The 27,884-nt window shown below is 39.1% G+C and overlaps 1 protein-coding gene across 2 annotated transcripts; it reads left to right on the top strand.

Moving 5' to 3' along the window:
- Positions 1-172: 172 nt before the first annotated feature.
- Positions 173-26,435, top strand: UNC45B (unc-45 myosin chaperone B). Of its 2 annotated transcripts, none has more exons than XM_026708685.2 (20): positions 173-538; positions 1,924-2,085; positions 3,254-3,290; positions 4,720-4,895; positions 5,307-5,396; positions 6,316-6,483; positions 6,986-7,154; positions 8,642-8,812; positions 14,341-14,512; positions 15,379-15,679; positions 16,814-16,908; positions 18,339-18,480; positions 18,639-18,779; positions 19,512-19,639; positions 20,111-20,177; positions 21,526-21,639; positions 22,267-22,382; positions 24,599-24,716; positions 24,836-24,991; positions 26,068-26,435. In XM_026708685.2, exons 2-20 carry the CDS (start codon positions 1,924-1,926, stop codon positions 26,332-26,334), a joined length of 2,790 nt encoding a protein of 929 aa, XP_026564470.1. In that variant the 5' UTR covers positions 173-538; the 3' UTR covers positions 26,335-26,435. The 2 variants fall into 2 exon arrangements, with proteins under 2 accessions (XP_026564470.1, XP_087783361.1); XM_087927235.1 differs by having other exon boundaries at positions 422-538; positions 1,903-2,085.
- Positions 26,436-27,884: the final 1,449 nt, after the last annotated feature.

Genomic DNA, 27,884 nt, shown 5'->3' with positions numbered 1-27,884 from the left:
ATAGGGGTGGTGAGTTCTGGAAGTTACTAGAAATGCCCTGTCTTTCACAGCTGCTGCTGAGAGATCTCCTCTCCAAGGATTATGGAGTGAAGCCATTTGTTCCAGAGTTTCAAATGTCTCATTCTTCCTTAAATAGAAAGGGAAGAAGGGCTTGTATATTTTGGCAGGGTGGGCAAAGCACCATAGTCATTGCATTTTTACCTTGAAAAGCTCCAACATTGAATTTTGCCAAAGGCTGATGTAAAATTTGGATGTGAGGTTTTGAGAATTTTTAAATTGCATTGTTTGTGCCCAATTACAAACCATGTGATTAGTCTGGAAATTAGCCTCTCACCCCTGGGGTTCTTGCTCACTGTGCTTTGATCCTTGGCTCTTAACTATTTCATTGAGCTATATATATACCTCTATCTTAACTCCAGGCAGCCAGTCCCACCAACTTATTCCAAGAGAAAGTGAGAGAGAGAGAGAGTGTGTGTGTGTGATTAAGTGATCCAGAAGGAAAAGTTGGTGACGATCTCAAGAATTGGGAAACTGCAAGGTAAGGAAAGGGAAGCATAAATGGGGATTTAATAACAAACAGGATGGCAAAATATCCAATAGCAAAACCCAAGGGAATATTTTGCTTGCGTGCCAAGGATTAGTACAACTGTGTGCACACACTGTGGTTGGATGTTTTTCCTTCTCATCAGATGATTGAGACAATTCTCAAAGGCATCTAAAAATTGTCCAAGTATAGAGGGTGTAGATATTTTTTCATTTGCAACTAACGCAATAAAGATTTTCATTATGGGGCCAGAAATATGAAGTTTGGAACCAATAAAGCAGTGGATTTATTGGTACTGGAATGGGATCATAGAAATACCGTTTAATTAGTTTTATTCTTTGGGTCAAACAGTGTTTCATAGTAACTTCACAGGATTCTGGTGAACATAAGATAAGAGATTACTTGATTATGATAATCCATTTCTGAAAATAACACTGTTTATTTAATGCGAACCAGCCTGATATAGCAGCTAAAGATACTTAGTTAACAACCAGGAGACTGTGAGATCTGTTCCCACTTTAAGCACAAAGTCAGCTGGGTGACTTTGGTTTAGTCCTTCTCTTTCATCCCCAAAAAGAAAAAAAGGCAAAGATGAACCACTTCTGAAAAATGTTGCCAAAAACTTCAGGGACCAGAAGTCAAGAATGAAAAAAAAAATGTTGATTTATAACTTTTTATCAGTGAATGGTCTCATAAATGTATGAAGATATACCATAGGCTGTCTTCAAACTAAATTCTACTACTTTAGATACATGAATTATATATAATTATATATAAATGATGTCCAAACATAATTAAGAATGTACTGATGAAGATGGATGAGAACTATGAAAGAGATGCAAAGTTAGGTATATTTTACAAAGTGATATGGGTAAAGTACAGGTAGTCTTTGACTTACGACAACAATTGCACCCAAAATTTCTGTTGCTAAATGAGGTGGTTGTTAAGTGAATTTTGTTCAATTTTATGACTAACCTAAATAAAATTCACGATGCAGCCTTCAATCGGGCAGAGATTGCATTGCCCAAATGTAAGATTTTGGTTCTTGTGGCTGATTATATTCCAGTCTGGGACTGCTTATTTAATATGCATTTTTATTAATTGTATTTTATCTGGAGATCACCTAGAACTGAAAAACCTGGTCTGATTTTCTCTAAAAGTCCTACTGGTGTTCAACCCATTTTTACAGGTGGTTTGGTCTTCTACGTGGACTCACTTCGCTTTCTAGCTATTCCTTGCATGTCTTCCTTTCCTCCACCCCACAGAAAATCTTAAGAAAGAAAAGAGAGAATCATTCTTTCCTTAGTCTTTTCCTTAGCAATGACAGGGCCACGTGACTAGAGGCATCCCTTAAAAAGGCCCATTTGTTTCTTTCCTAGATGGAGGACCCTGTACAGCTGAAGGAAGAAGGGAATAAGTTCTTTCAAGGCAATGATTATGAGAATGCTATTAAAAGCTACTCCAAAGCACTTAAACTTGCTAAAGATCCATCACTCCAGGCTGTGTTATATCGAAACCGAGCAGCATGTTTTCTGAAAAAGGTAAGGAAATGTTATGGGGAGGTTGAGGGAAGGCTCTTGAAATGCAGATAAAGAGTGTCAGAGAAGTCAACAATCCACAATGTAAAAATGCCTGTAGGAGGCAAGCCATATGATATTGAAATGGTACATCTATCCCCCAAGTGCCATTATCTCCCAAGAGAATCCAAAGGTTGCACAAACTTTAGAGTTTGCCAAGATCTTGTGAGATTTTTGACAACTTCTCATGAGAATTTGTGAGATCCAAGAGTTCTTTTTCCAGTAATGTTGGATGTCACCAGGGCAGTTCATTATTTAGCATATGATGAGAACCTGACAGAAGAGAAATAAACATATAAACACACAATCCATGCAATTGTCCCAAAGGTGCTTTTTAAAGAAGCAACTGGACTTTCTGTTTTTTCTTTGAAGATATTTTGCTTCTTATCCTAGAAGCTTCTTCAGAGCTTTTTAATATGTTTAACCACTGAATTAATCAGCTGACTAAAACCGTTGTAGCAAAATTCTATGAAGATTTTTTTAATAATAATCCCTGTAAAAGAATGCTTAATTCTGAGTGAAGGTGCAGGTACTCTAAATCAGGAGATTTAGAGTACCTGTACCTGCAGATTAGACAGGTACTCTCAATGATGGGATTCAGCCAGTTCGCACCAGTTCGGGAGAACCAGTTGTCAACTTTCTGAACAGTTTGGTGAACTGGTTGTTGAAAAAAAATCATTAGGGCAGAGAACCGGTTGTTAAATTATTTGAATCCCACTGCAAGGTTACTACATTCTATACTAATGTATTTGACTGTAAGTCCCATTTAATTTCAAGGGGCAACTACAGAATTATTTATCTGAGCTCTTCACCCATTTTCTTCTCATTCCATTCTATGATCATTTCATTTGTTTTTATCTCTTGATGTTAATCATCCACTTAATCATTTTGGAAATTAACAAAAAAGTGGTTAGCTGGTCTGTTTAAAAATTAATAAACAACAAAAAAGGATTCTCATATATAGATACTGAAGGTGATTGGTCTGTTAGGCAGTCAAATTTCAAGAGGTAAAATGACAAAATGCGAAGACTGGAGAAGGAGGGAATTTGGTTCATATCAAACTAGAATGAACATACCATGAGCAGCCTTCTTAATCACTAATAAATATCCCTTATTTCTTTGAAAAATATAGGAAAAATATGCCCAAGTGATAACAGATGCAACTAAAGGTAAGTTAAACTATGGCTAAAATATTCTGGATGCTTCGTTAGGATTTGGAGATATCCAGTAGTTGAGTTTTAATCAATCCTTTGAAGCTGCAGCTGTAGCTTCTTGAACCCAAGAAAAAAGATAAGTGTCTATACTGTATAATACAATAATTTCTATTGTAACTTGAGAGAGAGCTCCCACCCAGGCCTTATAATAACCAACATTAAATGGCCATCTTAGGATGTTTATTCCTTTGATGTGTAATTGTCATTAGCCTATACTTTTAAAATGTTCAGTCTTAATTTACTTTTAATGTTAATTTTACATGTTGTTTTATTTATCGATTGTATTAGATTGTTCACCACCCAGGGCCCCTCTTTGAGGCATATGGGTAGTTATATGACATACAGTATAAATAAGTCAATAAATTTAATGTCCACCAGAGATAGACTATTTCATACTCAAATGCACAACTTTCTCTTGTTTTGCTTTGCACTAGGCCTTTGCTTATCATGCCAAAAATAAGGGCCAGGATGAAGGGCCAGGATACCTTGGATAAAAATATAACTTAAATTTGACTTACTCAGTGGTGGGATTTACTACCAGTTCTGTGGGCATGGCTTTGTGGGCATGGCAGAGGAAGGATATTGTAAAATCTCCAGTCAGAGGTGGTATTTGCCAGTTCTCCGAACTACTCAAAATGTCCGCTACCTGTTCTCCAGAACTGGTCAGAACCTGCTGAATACCACCTCTGCTTACAATATATTGGTTTCAAAAACTGGCAACACACATGGCCTTGGAAACTAAGCAGGGAAATATAATTCATATTACTTACCTTTAAGTACAAGAAATATGGTTGCCCTCTGTTTATTTCATAATTTACTGTCACTTTAGCACTACAGGTTTGTGGAAATTTGGGAAGGATTCCTTGGAACAAACACAAAGCCTTGAGAATCACATATAGCAGGATACAATCTGGGCCAGCCACCAGGACCTGAGATTCTGTCTTCTCAGCTTTCGGACATGGGCTGGAACCCATCTTCAGGGAACTTCTTTGTAGCAGAGCCTGAAGCCTAAAATCTCTGGTCCCAGTGGCCGACCCAGATTGGATCCAACATTATCCTGGGACACGTATATTATTCACCTTCATTTGTGAGTCACATGTAGGCTTGTAGAGGTTTGATTCTTCTTGCTCTAAGAGGCCTCCTGTCTTGCTATGAACTTAATAATCAAGATTTGCTTATATTTATCTTAAAGAAGGAAAAGAAAACCAATTGGTTCTGTTTTCCCATCTATTATATACATTTCTGCATCCTGTAGAAATATTGTACTGTAATTGGATAGGAAAAAAATGCAACAAATAAGATTGTAGATGGAACAAGAAGAGAAGACAGATGGTCAACATGGCTGCTGCCAGATATCTCAATTTTGTCATTATTTTCTTTCTAGCTATTGATATCAACCCTTCTGATATTAAAGCTTTATACCGACGTAGCCAGGCCCTGGAGAAGCTGGGAAAGCTGGATCAGGCCTTCAAAGATGTCCAGAGATGTGCCACCATTGAACCTCAAAACCAAAGTTTTCAGGAGGCCCTTCGACGTCTGGGCATTACTATCCAGGAGAAGGTAAATGAATGCAGGCTTGACACACTGATCAGCCAACAGATCAGACCATTTGTCTCTTGTGCTGGAGGTGGATATGTTCCACATGTGCATGTGAGCACCTGAATTGTGATCATATGATTGCAAAACATTGTGACGGCTGGAATTTCATCTTGAAGGACCACTCATTCAGCACTATTGCAAGTTGGAATTGTTGCTGAACAAGTGTTCGTTAAACGAGGATCACTTATATCTCAGTCAGGGTTAATAGGGAAAACTATCATATATAAACAGCAACTTCCATATCACATCCACTGGTGACGTTACCTAGCCCATAATGAAAAGTCTGCAAGAGAAAAAGCTAACTCAGAGATCACCAAGAACCCAACAAAAATTAAATAATAATCTCTGTCCTTTTCTTCATCTTTGGCATAGTTACGTTTTCAGTTCTCCACTGATGCCAGAGTGCAGCAAATGTTTGAAATCCTCCTTGATGAAAAGAGTGACAAAGAGAAGAGAGAGAAGGTGAGATTCCTTAATGTGAACTGTTTCTTTGTCTTCATTTGACGTGAGAAAATTGCGTTTTTCTATTCTTCTGCTGATTGGCTGGAGGGGAAGCCCTGGTTGTCTTACATTGCTCTCTGTGATCTAACGCAACAAGAGTGAACAAAATCACATAGTGTACGCAATAAGAGGGTGACCTCGATAGAAATAACTGAGATACATTACCAAAGCAATAAGGCAAAAAAACATGTCTTAGTCTGTCATGCAGAAGGCATGCGAAAACATTCAGATGGACACCTCCCTAATTCACAGAAGTATAAGGAAGAGCTAAAGTACTGTCAGACATACAAGATTCTGTTACTATAAAAAATCTTGATAAAAAGTATTTTAATTTTCTGGTGAAGTTGATTTCTTAATAGTGTCAATGTTCTAGCCCACTTCAAAATAGTTTACAGAAACTGAGGAATGGAAGTAGGGAAATTCAAATCATGTGGAGACATGAAGGCAGGCAGCAATGGCGGGTGAAGGCAGACAGCAATGGTGAGCGAAGGCAGGCAGCAATGGCGGGGAAGATGAGGAGTGACTGGCAGGGGTGGGGTGGGGTGAGTGGGCAGGTGGGGCGGGATGGGCAGGGAGGGTCGGGACCAGCCAGGGTCATGATTTGCCGGTTCTCCAAACCGTGCAGAATCATAACAACCCGTTCTACCAAACTGGTCCAAACGGGTAGAATACAACCCCAGCATGAACACCATTGGATGATATGGGCATATAAATCTTTTTCAATCTCAAGTACCTTATATAATTATTACGGACTTCAAATTGGAGGAAGTGTTACATCCACTTGAGTTCCAATCTAAGCATTCATTCATTAAAATGAAATAGTGATGGGTATCTGAATTTATGGTCCTTCTGTTCCTTTGGCTGTCTTTTTAAATATCAGGCTGCAAACAACCTCATTGTTCTTGGCCGAGAAGAAGCAGGAGCAGAGAGGATATTCCAGAACAATGGCTTGAATTTGCTTTTGAGGCTAATAGAAACTAAAAATCCTGAGCTGATCCTGGCAGCAACAAGGACCCTTTCAGGGATGTGCACAAGGCACATGGCACGGGTAAGAGAGAAACATGTCTTGAAATCTGCTTGTTGCATGAATGGCTTCAGGTCAGCAGGAAGAAGACAAAGAAAAAAAAATGTTGCAAAGCATCCCTGGGGTTGCACCTACCATCTTGACTTTTTTTAAAAAACTCTTATGGATGCCCTCTGAGTCTCCCAAAAGCATTATAAAAGAAAGTATCTACAAAATAAAATGTCCTCCCTTGGCATGTGGCCAAAAATCAGGTCTGATGATAGCACCTTTTCTAACTAGCAAATTTAATTAATAGGCACCAACCTTCATGATTTGCCTTTTATTGATATGTGTTATTAGCTACCACAATCCTTTTGATTTTTTTTGCCACTATATACTAACACATTGTAGAAGAGATTCCATAATGGGTGGTATGTATGTATATATCTCTGTGTTGCAAAACTCAGCCAATTTAATGTGGCATATGCATGATAATACAAAGAGACATAATCAGACAAAAATTATGTTGTATTCTTTCTTTGGATAGGCCACTGCAATACTCCACATGCTGGGGATCAACAAAATCTGCTTATGGATGTCCATAGATCATGAAGAGATCTCATTGGCGGTCTCCAACCTGTTGCAAGCCATAATAGACTCTTTAACTGGAGAAGGCAAGAAGGAAGAACATGGGAAGGAGGATGCCCTGGTGCTGGGTAACTATCATTGGAGAGGCCTAACAGCTTTGCTAAGAGTGGTGGTCCTTCATAGGTGATTTTAAAATCCCTCGATTAGCATGGAAGCAAACTTGGGGGCTAAAGCCTATTGTGGTCAGGGCCAGGACAACAATGATCTGTACTAGTCTGTCTGTCTATCTATCTACCTATGATCTATTATCTCTCTATTATATCCATCTATTATCTATCTATCTATATTATCATTTATCTATATCTATCTATCTATCTATCTATCTATCTATCTATCTATCTATCTATCTATCTATCTATCTATCTATATTATCTATTAACTATCTAGCCATCTCTAACAAATTTAGATACTGCCCATGTCACTCTGAGAGTGACTCTGAGCAGTTTACAGGTAGGAGCATAAAAACCATATTAACATTTAATGCATCCGTAAAATGGGACCCAAATAAGAATATGGTATAAATTAAAAGTTAAAAGATGGGGGGAGCATCTTCCAGTTGCTAAAAATCCACTTTTTTTCCCCATGTCTGGCACTGACAGAAAGGATTTTGTTTGGACCTCCTCCTTACTGATTTTATCACGTGATTGGAGGCTGCAGCATTTTGCTTGCTTTAGTCTGGCTCCAGAGGCCATATCTGGCTGAGATAGATAGATAGATAGATAGATAGATAGATAGATAGATAGATAGATAGATAGATAGACAGACAGACAGACAGATGCTCCATGTCTGCAATTCTTCTGTACTAGATAAACTTAGACCTCTTGAGAATGCTAGACATCTGTTTAGAAACAGTATCCAATGTAATTTTAGCTCTGAAAAATGCTAGAAGTTCCCAACTCGTACAGCATAGGTGCAGAGCATCTCTCCACGCCTACTGTTATTATGATACTATGACTATCATAGTTTCTCCCAAGAATTCTGAAAACTGTAGTCTTGTGAATGTAGTTCATAGTCACTAGAGGCCACTTGTTCCTTTCAGAAATATTACAATTTTCTTCATGATTTTTCAGTTTCTTCTAAAATAAATGTGTATTTGAATAGTTTTACTAATGGACATACGAAAATTACAAGCTCATTGAGAAGTCTTCTTCCTCTGGTTCCCCCTTTTCTTCTTCTCATAAGTTGGCACAAAAAGACTAAAGTGTTTATCAAGTGTTAGTCTCCCTATTTTATAACATATTTTCTAACTGTAATACAACAACTTCATTTCTATATAATTCCTAATTGCTCCTTTGCTGCTCCTTCACAAAATGATTGTAGGAACGATTTGTTGGTTCCAGTTACTCCAAGTGTAAAGTAAATGAATAATTAACTGTTTTTCATTATAGGATGTAGAAACTGCTCTGATTCACCATTAATGATTATGCAAACGGCTATTTAAAACCAGGGAAAATCATTTATCTAAAATAAACAAGGTGGCCCCTGTAGATGGTTACCTCTGTAGAAATTCTAATTTAAACAATTTTTCCTGATGCTGATTTCTTCTTTTTTACAGACACAAAAAAGGATATAAAGGCAATCATCACTCATCTTCTAGATATGCTTCCCAGTAAAAAGATATCCGGTCATGGCCGGGACAGGGCTCTCAATTTACTCAACAAAAATGTGCCAAGGCAGGACCTGAAAATCCATGACAATAGTCGCACTATATTTGTGATTGATCATGGTAAGCAATGCCTAGATGCACCTTCTCTCTTGTGTAGAGTTATGGCTTTATCATCTGGAGCAAGACTTGAGAGACACCGGACAGAATCTGTGTACTATCAGCCATTTCAGTCAATTGTAAGCTCAGTTGATATGACCCTTGAAGGCCACAGACCTTCAAAACATTTTGCCAAGCTAATTTTTAATATGAAAGAAGAGCATTATTAAATGCATAACTGGAAATTCACTTTAGTTGCTCTACTCCATATCAATTCATTTTGAAATGAAAATGGAATGAAATCAGATTTAGCTTTTGCCCTGGTTCTTCCTGGGCCCAGAGATCCAGTGAGGCCTTTAGGCCAGAAGAGGTTGTGCATCCCTAGCCAAAGTAAAACCTGAACTTGAATTTTCTTGATTTTCCCTTGTTTTTATTTATTTTATTTATTTATTTTTATTTATTTTATTTTATTTATTTATTTTTGTCAATTGCTTACAAGATAATCGGTGTAAGTAAAAACATAGTTATGAATACATGGATACATATAAGAAAAAAAACCCAATAGGACAGGGACAGTAGGCACATTGGTGTGCTTATGCATGCCCCCTACAGACCTTTTAGGAAAGGGGTGAGGTCAATAGTAGACAGTCTAAGGTTAAAGTTTTTGGAGTTTGGGGAAGAAACCACAGAGTCAGGTAGAGTATTCCAGATATTGACCACTCTGTTGCTAAAGTCGTATTTCCTGCAATCAAGTTTGGTGCGATTAACCTTGAGTTAATCTATTGTTTGCTCTTGTGTTGTTATGGTTGATTGACATTGCAAGGTATGATTTTATGTACTATACTTAGATCGGACCGAAGGCAGCGTAGTTCTAGGTTGTCTAGGTCTAGAATTTTGAGTCTGGTGGCATAAGGTATTCTGCAATGAGTAAAGGAGTGGAGAACTCTTCTTGTGAAATATTTCTGGACTTTCTCAACTGTGTTAATATCAGATACATAATGTGGGTTCAGACTGATGAGCTGTATTCGAGTATTGGTCTAGCAAATGTTTTGTATGCTCTAGTTAGTAGTGTAATATTACCAGAGAAAAAGCTACGTAAGGTTAGGTTAACAACTCTTAACACCTTTTTGGCTAAATAGTTACAGTGGGCTCTAGCACTTAGGTCATTAGAGATGAGTACTCCAAGATCCTTGACAGAGTTTGGATCATCAACAAGGTTTTGACTACTCAGCCTATATTTTATTTTCTGATTTCTTTTTGGCAATATGTAGGACAGAGCATTTATTTGTTGAGATTTGAAGTTGTCATTTGTTTGGCCACTTTGATACATAGTCAGGGTCTTTTTGAAGGGTAGTAGTATTGTCTGTGGTGATGAATAGCTTTACATCATCAGCGAAGAGAACGTAGTTGCTCTTAATATGATCACAGAGGTCATTTATGTAGACTATGAAGAGAGTTGGTCTTGAAACACTGCCTTGGGGGACACCACTGTTGACAGGTACAGAATTTGATAGGACGTTCCCAATTTGACCATTTGTTGTCTGACAGGAATGCTTCTATCCAGTTATGCAGGTTTCCAGAGATACCGTAAGATTTTAGTTTAGGAGTAGTTTGTCATGTACCACTGAATCAAAGGCTTCACAGAAGTCTATGTAGATTGTGTCTATTGTTTTGCCCTGATCGAGTTGTGTAATCCATATGTTTTTGCACTGTAAGAGTTGCAGATTACATGATAGTTTTTTCCTGAAACCAAATTGTTTATTAGAGAGTAGGTTGTTTGTTTCTAAGTGGAGGATGATGGATTGGTTAATAATTGATTCCATGACTTTACAGGAGATGCAGCATAAAGAGATTGGTCTGTAATTTTCAACTAGACTGGGGTCTCCCTTTTTGAAGATGGGGATGACCGTGGCTTGTGACTATAGTTTTGGCAAGGAGCTGGTCCTGAAAGATTTTTCAAAGATTATGCTTAGAGGTTCAGCTATGGCAGTGGATAGCTTTTTTAAGAAGTAAGCATATATTCCATCCGGTCCAATAAATAGAGAAGGTTTTAGATTGCATAGTGCTTTTTCAACATTGTCTTCTGTAAAATCGATGTGATCATTGTAGTTGTCTGTGGTTCGACTAGGAAATCCTGGGCATGATCCATTGCTGATCCAATACTGAGCCAAAGAATGTGTTAAAGATGTTGGCTTTAATAGTGTCGTCGTTGCAGTCTTTACCATTAGGTCCTTTCAGGGGTGGGATGGACCTTGAGTCTTTTAGTTCGTTGTTTACAAAATTGTAGAAAGCGCAGGTGGAATTGGTGCATAGAAGTTTTTCCTCTTGTTTACTGTGATAATTGGTGCAATTGGTGGCATAAATTTTTGTATCAGCTTTTGAAGTTGGCAACGTGACCAGATTTGTTTTTCTGCCAAAGTGATTTCTTTTTGGATTGAAGCTTCCTTATTGTTATGGGTAATTTGTTTTTTCTGGTTTTGGGAGTTGTTATTGATACATATAGTTTGATGACTCTTTTGACTTCAAGTAAAAATATGTTGTAATGGTCTTCTACAGTATTGCATCCAGTGAATAGAAATTGCCAATCAAGGGATGAGAGATCGTTGTTTATAAGATCAATGTTGCCTTTTTTGAAGTTATAATTGGGGATTCTGTCATTCTGATGATTTTTGTGTGGGCATATGTTGAGACAAAAGTCAATCATGTTGTGGTCATTGTTGGAAAAGGGTTCTTTAATTTGTACTCTGTAAATTGAATTCAAACTATTGCAGAAGATGAGATTGAGGCAGTTGTTAAGTCTAGTGTTGTTGGTTACTAATTGTTCTAGTCCCAGATTTGTTACTGCATTGTAGAAGGCTGCATGTGTGGGTCAGTTGTATATTCGTTAGGGGTCCAGTTAATATGAGGTAGATTGAAGTCACCAAGAAAGATAAAAGTGTGTGGGCAGGATGCTGCCCATGTTAGTAGTGTATTTATCTTGTTTGTATGTTCGATGTCATAATCATGGGCTCTGTAACGTAGTAAGAACCGAAATGTTATATTTAAGGACAGTTCACAGACGATGGTTTCAGGAATAGCAAGCTCCTGGGTAACTTGGATGTTTTTTAGATGTAGGGACTTTTTATAGAAGATAGCAACACCACCTCCTCTACGGATTTTATGATCCAATCGGTAAACATGATTGTCTATTACTGTGGTAATGGAGTCAGGGAGAGATGTGTTGAGCCATGTTTCACAGACAAATATAATGTTGAATTTAGCTGTATTCAGTAAGAGAAATTCAGGTATTTTATTTACAAGGCTTCTTGCATTGAGTAGCTTGCATTTAAGGCCAGTTGTGGTTGGAATAGAGGTAGTTAGGGGCGTGCGTGCCTAGTTTTGAGTGATGTTGGATTGGATGGGGTGGGGTTGGATGTGGAGTTGTGGGTTGTGTGACTTTCTTTTGATGCAATCAGCTCGGTAGTCAGCTTGTTGCTCAAAGGAGGTCAGTCCACATTACACCCCTTCGCTGTCTAATTTCATTTGCCAATTGCCCAAGGCTCAGCATTCCATGAGCCGTAGTGGTATAGTGGTTAGAATGAAGTACTGCAGGCTGACTCTGCCACAGCCAAGTGTTTGACCCTGACAGGCTTAAGGTTGACTTGGCCTTCCATCCTTCCAAAGTCGATCAAATGTGGACTCAGATTATTGGGGGCAATATACTGACTCTATAAACTGCTTAGAGACAGCTGAAAAGCAATATGAAGTGGTATATAAGTCTACTTGCTATTTTTATTGCCATTCCTGTAAAGGCAAAAATTTCTGCCAATCCTTCTGATGCTATTCACAAATCAGAGACAAAGGCATTAAAAGATCTTCTGTCTATGACTTATTTTATTTATCTATTATCCATCTGTTATTTTTTGTAAACAACTCAAGGCAGTGAACTTATTTAATAACAACAACAGCCCTGTGAGGTGAGTTAGTCTAAGAGTGAGCGATTGGCCCAAGGTCACGCAGCTGGCTTTCTCTAGTCTTTCTACAGCTTTCTACAGTCTTGCCCAAAGTATAAACCTAAATCCAGAATTTTACAAACATTAGGATCCCAGCAAATTATGTAAGTCCTCCTGTTAACCTCTTTCAACTTTCAGTGATGCAAAGTGACTCTCATGATCTTCCATCAGCCAGGCCAGTCATCAAGAACAGTGGTCAACACCAAGGGGTGCCAACCTTTTGGACCCCAGGGACCACCAAACTCATAATTTTAAATCTCAGAGACCAGAGACCCTGGGAAAATCCCCCAAAAAGTCTGCAAGAAAATTCCCCACCCTGTTTTCCTACTAATTGATCATTCTTTATTTGGGATCACAGGATACCATCTCCAGCTCTGTTCTCAGGGGGAGAGAGAGAGAGAGAGAGACTTTTGGCTTCATGCAAGGAAAGCAGCAGAAGCAACCGGTCTTTTTCTCCAAACTCCGTGAGAAATGACTCTTTGTGAAACTTATTGGGCTGGCACAGCCTCTTGGAGCAGGATGCCTTGCAAGGTTCCAAAGACTCATTTCTAGCAGAGTTTGGGGGAGAGAAAGAAAGACTTTTGCTGCTTTCCTTGCGTGCAGCCAAAAGCAGAAGAAGAAAGAAGCAGAAAGAAGCAGCCCAGTGGCCAGGCCAGGGACGAGTGGGGCAAGTTCCCCCACATCTGCCCTTTCCCCCCTCCCCTCACTACTTCGTGTTGTTCACAATGCGACACAAGCTTTGTGTTCCCGTGGGCCATGTGGGTGGCGCAGCCTTGTGTTCCCATGTAGCCTGGATTAATTGCTTTGCGGGGTGCTTTGGGGATGACATTTCTCTGCGGACGACCAAAATTTTCTCACAGACCACCAGGGTTTCCCAGCCCCTGGTTGGCGACCACTGGTCAACACTACTGGAGATTCAACATTGAAAAAGGTTGAGTTAGGTATTTTCTGAAAAAGATGCAATTCCATATTGAACTGGGATCTCCAATACTCTAACATGTATTGGTGAAAAGAAAACCTGTATTCTTAAAATAAATTTAACAGTGGAACACTAAGGTTTATGAGATACCATGTAAGACAAGGGTTCTTGGAATAGCTTCTACTCCATCATCCTGTTTCAGACAGAAAACAAAAACATAAACAATGGATGCTTATGAAAAGATAATAAACATAGCCGAAAGGCAAAATCCTTTTTCCATTATTGTTCCCCAACAAATAGTATATTATCTCTGAAACTGGAAGCTCCACTATCAGTCATTATAGATTTTCCATCCAAATAGAATTTGATGGCTGTCTAAATAGTTTTACGACTCACTTTTTATAAGAAAATCCATACTTCACAATACTTTTCTCCAAAGTGATTTATCCATAAAAAGTGTTGTCTTGCAGATGTATCCTTAGAAGAAAGGTGTGAACTTCAATTCTGTATACAGCTTTCAATTTGCCCCAACTTATTTCAGGCTACAAATCTAACAGATTGTCTTTTTGCATTTTAACTTAAACTGATTCTGTGTCCTTTCTATCTTCCTCTACTTCCCCAACACTACTTCATTTCCCCAGGTCTCAAAAAGATTTTGAAAGTTGTTGGCCAGATTCCAGAGATGCCCGATTGTCTGCCTCTAACAGATAATACACAGCTCACCGCTTCAGTTCTTCTGAACAAGTTGTATGATGACTTGAGATGTGATCCTGAAAGAGAAAACTTCAGACTGATCTGTGAAGAGTACATTAGGTGAGTCCAACAGATCATGGTCCTTGAAACTTTTATAGAAAACAAGAGAAACAGAATCCAATAATCCAATGAAAGTATTGTTGGAAGTTAAAACCCACCCCTCTCCTAGGAAAATGAAATATTTTAGGATATACTAAAAAGGCAGAATATTTCCCCTAAAAAGAAAAGTAGAAACTCAGAGAGGCAGAAACTCAGCCCCCACACCTTTGCTAATGGACCATTACTCTGGCCTAGGCCAGTCTATTTTATATAACAAAGTTCTACACCAGGTAGAGTTATAATAGGAATTGTCTAAAGCTCTTTCATTACATCATCATCCAGCAAGGCTCAACCAAGCCTGGGACTCAGGGCAGCCTACAGAGTTGCCCCTGCATGGCCCTATTGGAGTTTGACAACCAATCAGAATACAAGCTCAAATCAAATTGCAACAGAGGGTATAAAACTAGGGGTCTCTCAGCATCTCAGCCCTTTCCTTCTTTTCCTTCACCCAACATCTTGAAGTACGTGGTTGTCCTTTTCACTTTGGAGCGCCAAGCCATGTGGTCTTGTCCACCATTAAACCATCTTTCCAAACAGCCTCCATGTTTCCAATGTCTTTCCCTACTTGGAACTGAACCCAGAAGGATATTTCTTCCAACAGTATCAAAAAGGGAAATATACAAACCCTTACTTTACTGTAGTTTGCAGTAGAGGAACAATGAATAGGTAGTGCTAGGAATAATTCTGAGAAAAGGAATATGCTTGATATCAACGTGGTATCACATCTTCTACTCTGCCAAATCAAAGGACAAATACTGTATTATGCCTGCCATCAGCTAACCTTAACTATTATTCTCTTTCTTTCATGTGCTTTTCCCTGCCTCCAGGAGTAAAATTGACCCCAAGGATATGGACAAGACTTTACATGCCATCCAGACAGTGTCTGGAGTTCTACAAGGACCTTTTGATTTGGGGAACAAACTGCTGAGCATGAATGGTGTCATGGAGATGATGGTAGCACTGTGTGGCTCAGAGAGAGAGATTGATCAGCTAATAGCTGTGGAAGCTCTCATCCATGCTTCAACCAAACTTAGCCGGGCCACATTCATCATCACCAATGGAATCACCCTGCTGAAGGAAATTTACAAAAAGACTCTGAATGAAAAGATCAAGATCAGAGCTTTAGTGGTTAGTCCTCTTAGATCTTTATCCTAATCAGTGGTGGGATCCATATTTTTTAACTACTGGTTCTGTGGGTGTGGCTTGGTGGGCGTGGCAGGGGAAGGATACTGTAAAATCTCCAGTCAACGGTGGTATTTGCCGGTTCTCCGAACTACTCAAAATTTCCACTACTGGTTCTCCAGAACTGGTCAGGACCTGCTGAATACCACCTCTGATCCTAATGTTTGATGATAGTCTTCTGAATCAGGCAAACAACACTGCTCATTTATATATGGAAACTTCATAATGAAGCTATAATTAAGGTAAAATTGATGTTTCTAACTTGTGGCCCTAATGGGCAAGTAGAGAGCAATTGTTGCAAATCCCAAACAAAAATTTGCTCCATCACAGTTCCTATCCTTAAAATAAGGCCAGATTAATTCATTAACCTGTGTTAGACTAGACAGAACTATAATCTCGAATCAATTGCTTTGATAATAGCTCCCCACATTTCTGTTAGGGAGAAATATTTCTCAGACTTATTACCTCAGAGTTATAGCATTTGCATTGCCAAAGATAGAACTGAGACTGTACAGTCCCCGGTGTTTTCTGAGCTTGGTTGTTTGCCTGCAGACACTTCTTGGTTGTTTGCTTGCAGAAGAATGATGTTAAATAAAAGAGGCATTTAGGGTCTCACCCAACACCCAATCCTTAGTTTTTCTTCTTTCAGAGTTTTAGAATTGCTCTGGCTCTTTTAGCATGTCAATCCTTTTAATCTTCTAGATAAGCAAGAACTGTAATAGAATTCACCCAGAGTTGCAGAAACAGAATAAATCTATTTTGGGACTTAAAAGATAATAAGCTTATCTCAGCTAAAGACTTACATTCAAGCCTAAATCTTTTGGCCCAAGAAGCTCTAAACGTGTTGATACCCTTCTATCATTGAAAACACAAAGATGCTTTTCAGTTGAGCTGATTACAGTGGACATATCTCTGAAGTTTTTTTTTTTTTTATCAACCAGAAAGTCAATTGCCGCTGTCTTGTGCCAGAATATTTTTTTTCCAACTTCCCAGACTAGCCTACAACCCTGTGACTAAAATAACTTTCTCACTGGAGTCTGATTAATGGATATTCCATCTTTCTTTTCTATTTTTTGCCAGGGACTTTGCAAGCTGGGTTCTGCTGGAGGAACCGACTATGGCCTGAGACAGTTTGCAGAAGGATCCACTGAAAAGCTAGCAAAACAATGCCGCAAGTGAGTGGGAGGTCTGTTTTGGGAGCTGGGGTCATGGGGAGATAGTTGAATAGATGACTCCCCTGCCTCTCTTTCTTCCCCATCTTTTCAGCCAGAGCCTCCTGCCTTGTAAGGTCTGGTAGGGAAACATCTCATTTATCTTGCAGCAAGTATCAGCTTGCTATTTAAAAAGAGAGGAAATGCTGCAGCCATAGAGCTCAGGATGACTAATCTTGGTGACAATTTTTACTCCTTATCTACACGCAGCATGATTTAATTACCTAGCTCTTATGGACACCAGTGTCCATACTGGTGTCAGTCCATCCTTCTGTCCATCCTTGCGAGCTTCCAGAATGCATTTGACTGGTTACAGAACAGACCAATCAAAATCAAAGAAGGAAAAACAAAGTCCTCGACTTACAACCAGTTGTTTAGTGACCAAGTTGCCACAGCACTGAAAAAAGTGACTTATGGCTATTTTTCACACTTACGACCGTAGAAGCATCCCCCAAATTCAGATTCTTGGCAACTGGCATGTGCTTATGATGGTTGCACTGATTCATTTAACATCTGTGGCAAGAAAGGTTGTAAAATGGGGCAAAACTAATTTAACAACTATCTTGTTTAGCATAGGAAAGTGTGGGCTTAATTGTGGTCATAAGTTGAGGACTACCTCTATACAGATTTCAACCAAATACTGTGTCTTTAGTGCTGCTGTGGGGTAAATACAGACTCTTGGAAATTGTAAGACGAGTTTTCCACTCTTATTTACAATACCCCTTATGGTAGAGTGCCTTTGAATGATTAAAACACTTTTTCGGCACTTTGTACTTTTTCTGGTCTATGAGATATGCTGCCAAGAGACGTTTTCTTTTTCTTTTCTCTCCTCTGTCTTCTCTTCTCTTTTCCAATCTTGTACCAAACTCTGGGCAGTTCACGACTAAGGGATAAAACCATATCTCATGTACCCTAAAAATATTAAAACCAAAAAGATTGAAACATCACTAGGACTTAGCTCACCCTATCCCAGCAAAGTCAGATTTTGAGTGCTTTTTGGAACGTTAAAAGGATAGGGATGTGCCAAACCTGAAAGGGAAGAATGTTCTATAGGGCAGGAGCTACCATGGAGAAGTCATGCTTCCCAAGTCCCATAAGATGGCAACATTTAAGAAAAGGGACCAATTATCTAATCCAATAGGACAGGCAAATGTCCTTAGGGAGAAGCAATCTCTTGATTGTTTATTCCTCCTCACCCCCTTCCATTCTTTTTCCAGAGACTTCATATAATGCTAAATTAAATAAGCATTATGCTGATACGCTGGATTCTTCTTAAGGTTTTATAGTGAAGGGAAAGACAGACTGGAAGAAAATCCTAATTCTTGCACAAATAGTTTCTTTCTCACCAAAACATCTGTACTGCAAGAGGCATTGTAACTGTCTTGTTCATTCAGATGGCTGTGCAATCCCACCATTGACACCCGTACACGAAAGTGGGCGGTGGAAGGCCTTGCTTACTTGACTTTGGATGCCGATGTGAAGGATGATTTTGTACAAGACGAGCCAGCCATGCAAGCCATGTTCGAATTAGCCAAGGTAGGAAATCTACAGCCTGGTTTGCTCTAAATCCCTGTTCCCTAGGGCTCAGGGGAGACTATTTTCACATGTCAGGCAACCACCTGGAGAGACCACTCACATTTGAAATGCCTGGTGGTATATAGTAAGCTGAAATTCCTTCATTTGATTGCATGCAGACAAGCGACAAGACCATCTTGTACTCTGTGGCCAGCGTCTTGGTGAACTGCACCAACAGCTATGATGTCAAAGAACTTATCCCTGAACTTGTGCAGCTGGCTAAGTTTTCTAAGCAACATGTACCTGAGGAACATCCCAAGGTAGGGGTTCTGACCTGTGCTTCGTTAGAAAGCATAAAATACAATCTTAGTTCCGGCAAAACCTCTTTCATTTCCACAGCTGTGAATTACGTTCATTCACAGCCTGCAAGGCTTCACAAACAGTCTTTCAGGGGAATGTTTATAAACACCCATCTTATCACACTTGGAATGCTGTCAGAGAACTAATTGCCAAGCTCAGGGCAAGGCCAAACTTGACACAGAGTCAAACAGAACTTGTCAAAGCTTGAATCGACCAGACGAACTAACTGCTTCCTGCAAAAGCTCACGTCCTGTTCGCTCTTTTATGTCCTATGGGAGGGGCCAATCATCTGAGATGTGGCCTTACTCCTGAGTCAACCCTGCTTTTTCAATTGTTCTTGTCTTCTGGTAGCCTTGCTCATGCGCATGCACAGGCTGGGAACCAGTTCCAGAAACTCCCCCGCGTCACTGCTGTCTGAGTCTGAAGGCAGCTGATGACTGCCAGCCCGACCTAGCCCCATCTCTGCCTCCAATGCAGAGCCCTCGCCCGAGCCCTCCCCAGCCTCCAAGAGTGGCCCAGGTGCTTCCCCAACCTCCTCACTACTGTCCAACTCTGCTGCCGGCTCTGTCAGCTGCTGGCGGGCCACAACAGTAGGCATCATCACTCTTCTAAGGATCACCAATTTGTTTTGTTACTTAAGATGACTCCATCATCATCAACAGGCAAGTCTCATTTCTCTTTTCTCCCTATAGGACAAAAAAGACTTCATTACAAAGCGAGTGAAGCGTCTCATCAAAGCTGGAGTCACCTCAGCCTTGGTTTGCATGGTGAAGGCAGACACTGCTATTTTGACAGATCAGACGAAAGAACTTTTAGCCAGGTAATTCTATCTAAAGGTCTGCCACAAAGAGGGTGGGGGTCAATCTGTTCTCCAAAGCATCTGAAGGCAGAACAAGAAGCAATGGATGGAAATTAATCAAGGAGAGAAGCAACTTAGAACTAAGGAACAAATTCCTTACAGTTAGAACAATTAATCAGTGGAACAACTTGCCTCCAGAAGTTGTGAATGCTCCAACATTGGAAGTTTTTAATCAGAGATTGGGCAACCATTTGTCTGAAATGGTGTAGGGTTTCCTGCTTGTGCAGGGGGTTGGACTAGAAGACCTCGAAATTCCCTTCCAACTCTGTTACTCTCTCACTCTTTGTGATCCTTCCTGATTGAATTGTATTGCTCTGTCCCCTTGTTTGTTACAGCATTCCATTAAAAAAACAGTATACACCGAAATATAAGCCAGGAATATGAGCAAGAATTGTAATGAAAAATGGTTCTCTCATCTCTGTTCCTTTGCAGAGTTTTTCTCGCTTTGTGTGATGACTCCAAGGATCGTGGTATCATTGTTGCTCAAGGGGGTGGAAAGGTAACTCATTCATCACTTGAGACTTTCAAGCCATCACTTGAGACTTTCAAGAAGAGATTGGACCGCCATTTGTCAGAAATGGTTTAGTGTCTCCCTCTTGGGCGGGGGGTTGGACTAGATGACCTACAAGGTCCCTTCCAACTCTGATTATCTGTATCTGTATAATTCCTACAGTTTCTTTATTTGCAATAGATGGGCTAGGTTTACATGATGTGCATATAACCAGGTCAAAAATCTAGTGGCTATCACATTATTGCTTGCCATTGTGGCCTAGTTGACACAAAGTACAAAGACATGCACAGCTCTTATCACTAGGACATTTTTTCTGATGTCCAGCCAAAATCTCTTTTTTTTCTAATTTAAACCACTGTTTTTTTAATCCTTCTTATTGAACAGCATCCCAGCTCCATCTGAGCCTGAGGCTGAGTAGTTTTAGACTGTAATTTAGTCTGACCATTTTTATTTTTAGTAGTGGTCCAATTTTGGGATCTGTATTTGGGGTCATTTGATGTTCTTTTAAAATTTGGATGTAGTTAGTAGCCTAGTCTATACTATACCCACGTACATTATTATCAATATACACAACCCTAATTGGGAGTGGCAACTCCACCTCAAAGGGAAGCACTCATTAAGCAAAACATTTAGTGAATGCCCCACTTAGCAATAGCAGTTCTAGCAATTTCATAATTAAGTGCATCACATACTGCTATGAAATAAGACATCATGTGACCATGACTTGCTACTATTGACTTCTCAGAATTCCCATTGGCTTTGCTTGTAAACCGGCAGGGAATGTCACAATTTGCAATCCCATGATGATCGTATGCTCTGACTGACTTGCACAACAGTTGCTAATCACTCAAATCTTGATCATGTGAGTGTGGAGGCGCTCCAAAAGTTATAAGTGCAGGACTGGTCATAAATCTTTTTTTTTTCAAACCACTCATTAAATGAATGGTCTTTAAGTGAAGACCACCTGTACTGTCAAGGATTGAGTCAAATCCTTAAAAGTAACTTGTGTCTCCCTCATAGATATAATCTGATTGTAATTGGTATATTAATTATAAAAGCCTTAAAAATGTAATAGTTATTCTACCCTCCTTTCCTTTCTTTTCCTTTCCTTTCCTTCCTTCCACTCTTATTTCCTCCATTCCTACAATAATTAGGATTTATGCAAACTATTTTCCTTCATTTCTATGATGCTAACACAGAAAAAAAAATCCCCCCTTTTCCCTGGGCATATGTTTTGCTTTTATATTATGTCTTTTTGTAAGAACCGATATTGTAGACTGGATATAAATTAGTACATCAAGTGTTTAGCTTATAATTTCTTTCTCTTCATCTTTAGGCCCTTATACCGCTGGCCTTGGAAGGCACAGAGGTTGGCAAAATAAAAGCCTCCCATGCCCTGGCCAAGATTGCTGCCATTTCCAACCCTGACATAGCATTCCCTGGGGAGAGAGTGAGTAAATTTATGTGTCCTGAAACATCTTTATAAAACGGTAAAGCAACTGTGGGAACAAGCTGCATTTCAATAATTGGAGATGTATATAAATATATGAAGCTGCCTCACATTGTTCCACTATTGAACTTCTCTTCCTGTTAAGAAGTTGTTTGCAATATCCAAACAAAATCTACCTTCTTGTAATTTGAATCCATTGTTTCTTATCCCATCTTCTGAAACATCTCTGAATAATTCTCCATCTCCTGTATGACAGCCTTTTTAGTATTTGAAGATAGCTATCGTGTCCTCTGCGGTCTCAGGGTAAACATATTCAACACTTCTTACCATTCCCCATCAGTTTTTTCCTTCAAGTGTCAACTCTTCAAGCTAGGCAGGAAAGCAAATGCTATTTTTATTATAAAGCCACAGAATCTTGCAGGTCTGAATGTGTTTTCCCCCTCTTTCACGTTATCTTTGAAAGAACTTAGGGAGGTCTTGTCTAAGGTTACAATTTTAGCCAAAACTCCTGTTTCCTTTTTCCAAAAGTTGGTTGTAATTCTTCCTTCTGTTCCACAAGGTTATTCCTTCTTCCCATTATGCCAGTCCCCTTAGCATTTAGATTGTACACTATTGTTTTCATCCTAGGTGTATGAAGTTGTGCGGCCACTGGTCAGTTTGTTGAATACTGAGCGCGATGGGCTACAAAATTATGAGGCATTGCTAGGACTCACCAACTTTTCTGGAAGAAGTGACAAACTCAGGTGAGACAACTAACTGTGTTTAGATTATTTTTAACTGGCTGATCCTATTGATTCAGAAAAACCTCACCATGTCTATCCATATCTTCATATATTTTTCTTATTAACCAAAATTTTTGTTATCTTTTTTCCTCCGCTATATTTTATCATATCATTTCTACTTCCATTTATGTATTTATTTGCTCTGTAGGGCAGCTCATCTGGGTAGCTCACAACAGTTAAAAACAATCTATCTATATATAAAAGCAAAATACCACTCATGCATCATCCCAAAATCTCCAGAACCATAAAGCCTACAAACTTAAAATTTGGCACGTATGTCCCTCTTGGCTTCTAGGTGCTCACTAAGAAAGGATTTTTCAAAATGATCATCACAGCATTAGTATTTCGTATGGAGTTCTACTCCCCCTCCCCATCTGAAAAAAAATCTGTTCCAAATGTAAAACACAAGCAGAGGAGAGAAGTTTCAGTTGCAGCTTTAGTTTCACACCACCAAGCAGCTTTAGTACAGGACAGTTGAGCTAAGCCACACCCGGGCTCCTTACTGTCTCCTTCTTGCTCATATAGCAAACACTGCTTCAGTTTCCAAACAGCCCTCAACTCTCTTACACCCTGACAGGACACTAGCCAGATGAATATCGATGGATGCTGGTAAGCAGAGGCAGATTTTTTTCTCTCCTTATTTTCCTCCCCCAAAACTAAGCCCAACGACATAGTTTCATAGTGAAGCACAGGTATCTAGCTAGTAATCCAATAAGAAAACAGGTTAAAAACCAATATATCAAAAATGATCAGTAACCACTTGGATAAAAATAAATATCATCAGTAGCAAAATTCATTGCATCAAACTCAACACAGCCACTGTAAAATCTCTTCACCATTGACGGAATCCCTCCCCAAGTGTGTCTTCTGGGCCTTACTAAAGGCCAGGAATGTGGGGGCTAATCTAACATCTGATGGGATGATGTTCTTTTACTTAGATCAGAATTTCTCAGCCTTGGCAACCTTAAGACATGAAGACTTCAATTCCCTGAATATTGCAGCAATGGGTTGGGAACTTTTAGGAGTTGAAGCCCACATATCTAAAAGAGAAATACTGATTTAGATTATAAATCTCCACAGAAGCTTTATTGTTAACTCTTATATTTTACTTTACTTACTTATACTTTCATTGTCATTGCACGTCATACAATGAAATCAAACACCATCTTCAGTGCACGTCATGACCATTACCATGAAAATAAACACAAACACACATCCTTCACGCTCCACTCATTGAACCGAAAACTCCCAACACTGCACCAATACTGCACTATACAGTAGAAGTCAAGAGAGCTACTGCCCTGGAATAGAAGCTGTTTTTCAGCCTATTTGTCCTTGTTTTTATTATCTTGTACCGTCTGCCAGATGGTAATAGTTCAAAAAAAGGGTTCCCAGGATAAGATGGATCTTTGAGAATGTTTTGAACTTTCTTAAGGCAGTGGGAGCTATAAAGCTCTTCCAAAGAGGGGAGAGGGCAACCAATAATCTTCTGGGCAATGACGTTAACCCTCTGAAGTGCTTTCCTATCTGCCATTATCACTGTGTATATCACTGTATTTTTAGTCACTTAACAACAAATGATTTCATCAGGAATAGCAGATTATGCTATGTGATTATGAATTAGAGCTCCTAAACTTTCCCAGTTCCATTATAGCAGCAGAAAAATTAATTCAGTATTCAGATTCTGGACAATTAAGATTGTCCGTGATTTCTGACTTAAATATTTCCTTGAAATACATAAGAAATATCTAACATAATCAGAGAAAACTGGAATGAATGGCTGAAGGGCACATCTGAATGCCAATGCTCTGTATAAATCGTTCCTCTATTCCAAGGAAGGAGATGAAATAAAGTATGGGTTTTCAAAGTCATCCAATTCACATTACATTGGTTGTACAAAAAGCCCTGAACCAGGGTTCTAACAGACGGACTTATATATATAAAAAAAAATCCCTTTGCATCACCGTAGCAACAGCTACAGCATCTGAGGATTTAATACAGTACTGCTGATGCCAAAAGATCTTTTCATTGCAGTAAACTATGATTAAAAGGGAGACTTGTCTTTGAGCCAAGTTTCGCAAAGCGGAGATTGGCCTATTCTCAGAGTTCCTGACAGTTTCAAAGTTTTCATTTTCCCTACCCTGTTACAGTAATTAAAATCCACATGCTTCTTTCAGACAAAAGATCATCAAAGAAAAAGCTCTACCAGAGATTGAAAACTACATGTTTGAAAATCATGATCAGCTCCGACAAGCAGCCACAGAATGTATGTGCAACCTTGTAGTTAACAAAGAGGTAAGTATTTCCATTTCCTGAAAATTCTGGTGAAGGGATCTACAGCTTCTTCATCTAGGAATGTTCAGTATTCCTGTATTTTATGGAGCATCCCTTTAATTGATTTCCCCCCCCTCCAGGTTCAAGAAAGATTCATTGCTGAAGGAAATGACAGACTCAAGTTGATTGTCCTGTTATGTGGTGAGGATGATGACAAAGTCCAGAATGCAGCTGCAGGAGCCCTTGCAATGCTCACTGCAGCCCATAAGACACTCTGTCATAAGTTAACTCGAGTGGTAAGTCTCTTCTTGTTTTTCAACCTCAGTGTGTAGAGGTTAAAGTTGGTTTCAAATTTCTGCTCTGCTTTATATAATTCTGTGGTTCCTGCTAGTTATCTTTTCGTGTAGTAGGGTTTCAAGAACATATGAACACAATGGACTACCTGTGCTCCTTGAAGTAGGGGAGGCATCATTCCGCTGCTCTCCTTTTTCCCCACTCTTATCTGTTACCTCACAAGATCTGCAAATTGTCCCCTGCTTAAAATGTGATTACTCTGCTGGAATGGCCCAAGGCAATCCAGGAATCAAGATTTTAGGAATATTACAATTTTAATATTTTGTCCTTTATTTTATTTGATTTTGTCCCATCTGTATTACTTTATAAGTAACCCAAGGCAGCAAACATATATTATACTTTTTCCTCTTATTTTCCCCATGACAACAAGTGGGTTGGGCTGAGAGAAAGCAACTGGCTCAAAGTCACCCAAAAAGTTTTTATGCCTAAAGTGGAACTAGAATTCACAATCTTCTGGTTTCACTACACCAAACTGGCTCTTATTATCTTTTATGGATTCCTCTTCTATTTGGTGATATGAATCGATCCTTCATTAGTTTGTGTTTCCTCACAAAAAGATGGTAGGATTTCATTTTTTTATTTTTCAATGATAAAACTGCATTACAGGACAATTAAAAAAGAGAAAATAAATTAGTAAGTAAAGCTTTTTTTTCCTTTCCCACAAACGGGGAATAAGGACATAGTAATTAATAACTCACCATTAAGTTACCCTGAACTGAATACTTTTAGAACCAGACACTATCAATTTCAATTAGAACCTTTTAATTAAAATTGCATACATTGTTCTTTTTTTCAGCAAATACTCTGAATGGATTATGACTATAGAAAATTTTACTGGTGGCTGTTGCAATACTACTTTACTTAGTTCTCTGAAAAACAATGTTTGCCACACTCATCTTTTTAATATGAATAATATCCTACATTATAATCCTTTTCACACTTTTCTAATAGGGCCCGTGAACAAAACTGCATAGTAATCATTCTGATTTCTTCAGACTAATAACTCTGATTTGTTTAGACAACCCAATGGCTGGAGATTTTGCAGAGACTCTGCCTTCACGAAAAGCAGGAGGTCCAGCACCGTGGGGTGGTGATTGTTTACAATTTAATCCATGCAGATCAAGAGCTGGCAAAGAAATTGGTGGAGAGCGAGATGTTGGAAATCCTGACCGTCATTGGTAAAGAAGCAGATGATGCTAAAAGACAACACATTATCAATGTGGCTCGAGAATGCCTTGTGAAGCTCATGGACTATGGGTTGATCAAACCCCTGACTCAGCCATAAAGAAGCAAGGAAAAATAAAATGACACAAATCAGAAATAAAGGAGAAATTAGAATGAATGTGTATGGGAAAATGATCAGAAAATTAAAGTATCGTCTTCAAAGTTGTCACTTATTATGCTCTTGCCGTCAGAAATAATCATCAAAATAATTCTAATTAATTGCTTGGAGGGTCCCTAAATTTTGTCCTGGCTAAGAAAATTATTCTTTGAAGTGCCTGCCTAGCCAAATTTTTTGAGAACAGGAAACCCCTAAAATCAGAATACCTGCTATGTCAGTCAGGTGTGCAATGTGCTTGGTAAGATCCCAGTTGCTGGATAGCACTCCTGGTCTGACTGAATCTATAGTGAAAATTAAATATCAGTCTCAAGTAACTATCTTTATTTCCAACAATAAATGAACCTCTCGCAATTTCTAGGAGCCTTCTTAGAAAATAAAAACGATAGAGAGTGCCAGCAGCCCCCAGAAGTTTGTTTGAGAAAAACCAGAAAAGAAAAAAAATGAAGAAAAAAATCATGGAGATTGGGAGTGGGAAACAGTGCCCAAGCAGAAAAATTCAAGAAACTGGTAGAATAACAGACTTTTCCAAGACACAGGGGGGAAAGTCACACACAAACTCTTGGGATCAGGATTGTATTAATGTGGTTATTTTTATTTCATGTCTGCTTAAAGCCTCGCCAGTTCCTTTTACAACCAGTGTTCCAATAAGGCACTCTCTCCATTTTAATTAAGCTTACCTTTTTGTTCCTTTGATGACAGCTGCTCTCTCAATCCAATCTTTTTTTTTTTTGCTAAGCCCAACCCTCTTTCTGTGTTTCTCTTTTCTGTGTTTTGTTTCTGTTAGAAGTTAAACCCATCCCTCTCCTAGGAAAATAAAATATTTTAGGATATATTAAAAAGGCAGAATATTTCCCCTAAAAGAGAAGTAGAAACTCTAGAGAGGCAGAAACTTAGTCCCCCCCACTTTTGTTAATGCCTGGGCCAGTCTATTTTACATAACAAAGATCCACTCCAGGTAGAGCCATAATAGGAATTGCCCAAAGCCCTTTCAATACATCATCATCCAGCAAGGCTCAACCAAGCCTGGGACTCAGGACAGCCTACAGAGTTGCCCCTGCATGGCCCCATGGGAGTCTGACAACCAATCAGAATACAAGCTCAAATTCAAATCCCAACAGAGGGCATAAAACCCAGGGACTCTCTGCATTTCTTTCCTTTTCACCCAGGATCTCCAAGCCATGTGAATCCTGTCCACCAATAAACCAACTTTCCAAGCAGTCACCATGTTTCCAGTGTCTTTCTTCCCTACTTGGAACTGATCCCAGAAGGATATTTCTTCCAACACTTCCATGAAATAAATACTATTTTTAAACAGACATTTTGATGCCAGATGCATCTGAGGTTTGCAGTTGGCTAATGTGGATCAGATGACCTAAGTTTTTACAGTTGGCTTCCAGCTATAATAGTCCTCAATTTACGACAATTGAGCCCAAGGTTTCTTTTGCTAAGCAAGACAATTGTTAAATGAGTTTTGCCCCATTTTACGTTTCTCG

The sequence above is a fragment of the Pseudonaja textilis genome, chromosome 1 (genome assembly GCF_049901715.1).
Source record: "Pseudonaja textilis isolate UNSWEBS1 chromosome 1, rPseTex1.2, whole genome shotgun sequence".
In the NCBI taxonomy this organism is placed as follows: Eukaryota; Metazoa; Chordata; class Lepidosauria; order Squamata; family Elapidae; genus Pseudonaja; species Pseudonaja textilis.
Note: the sequence above shows the minus strand (reverse complement) of the source record. Positions and strands in the feature narration are given on the sequence as shown.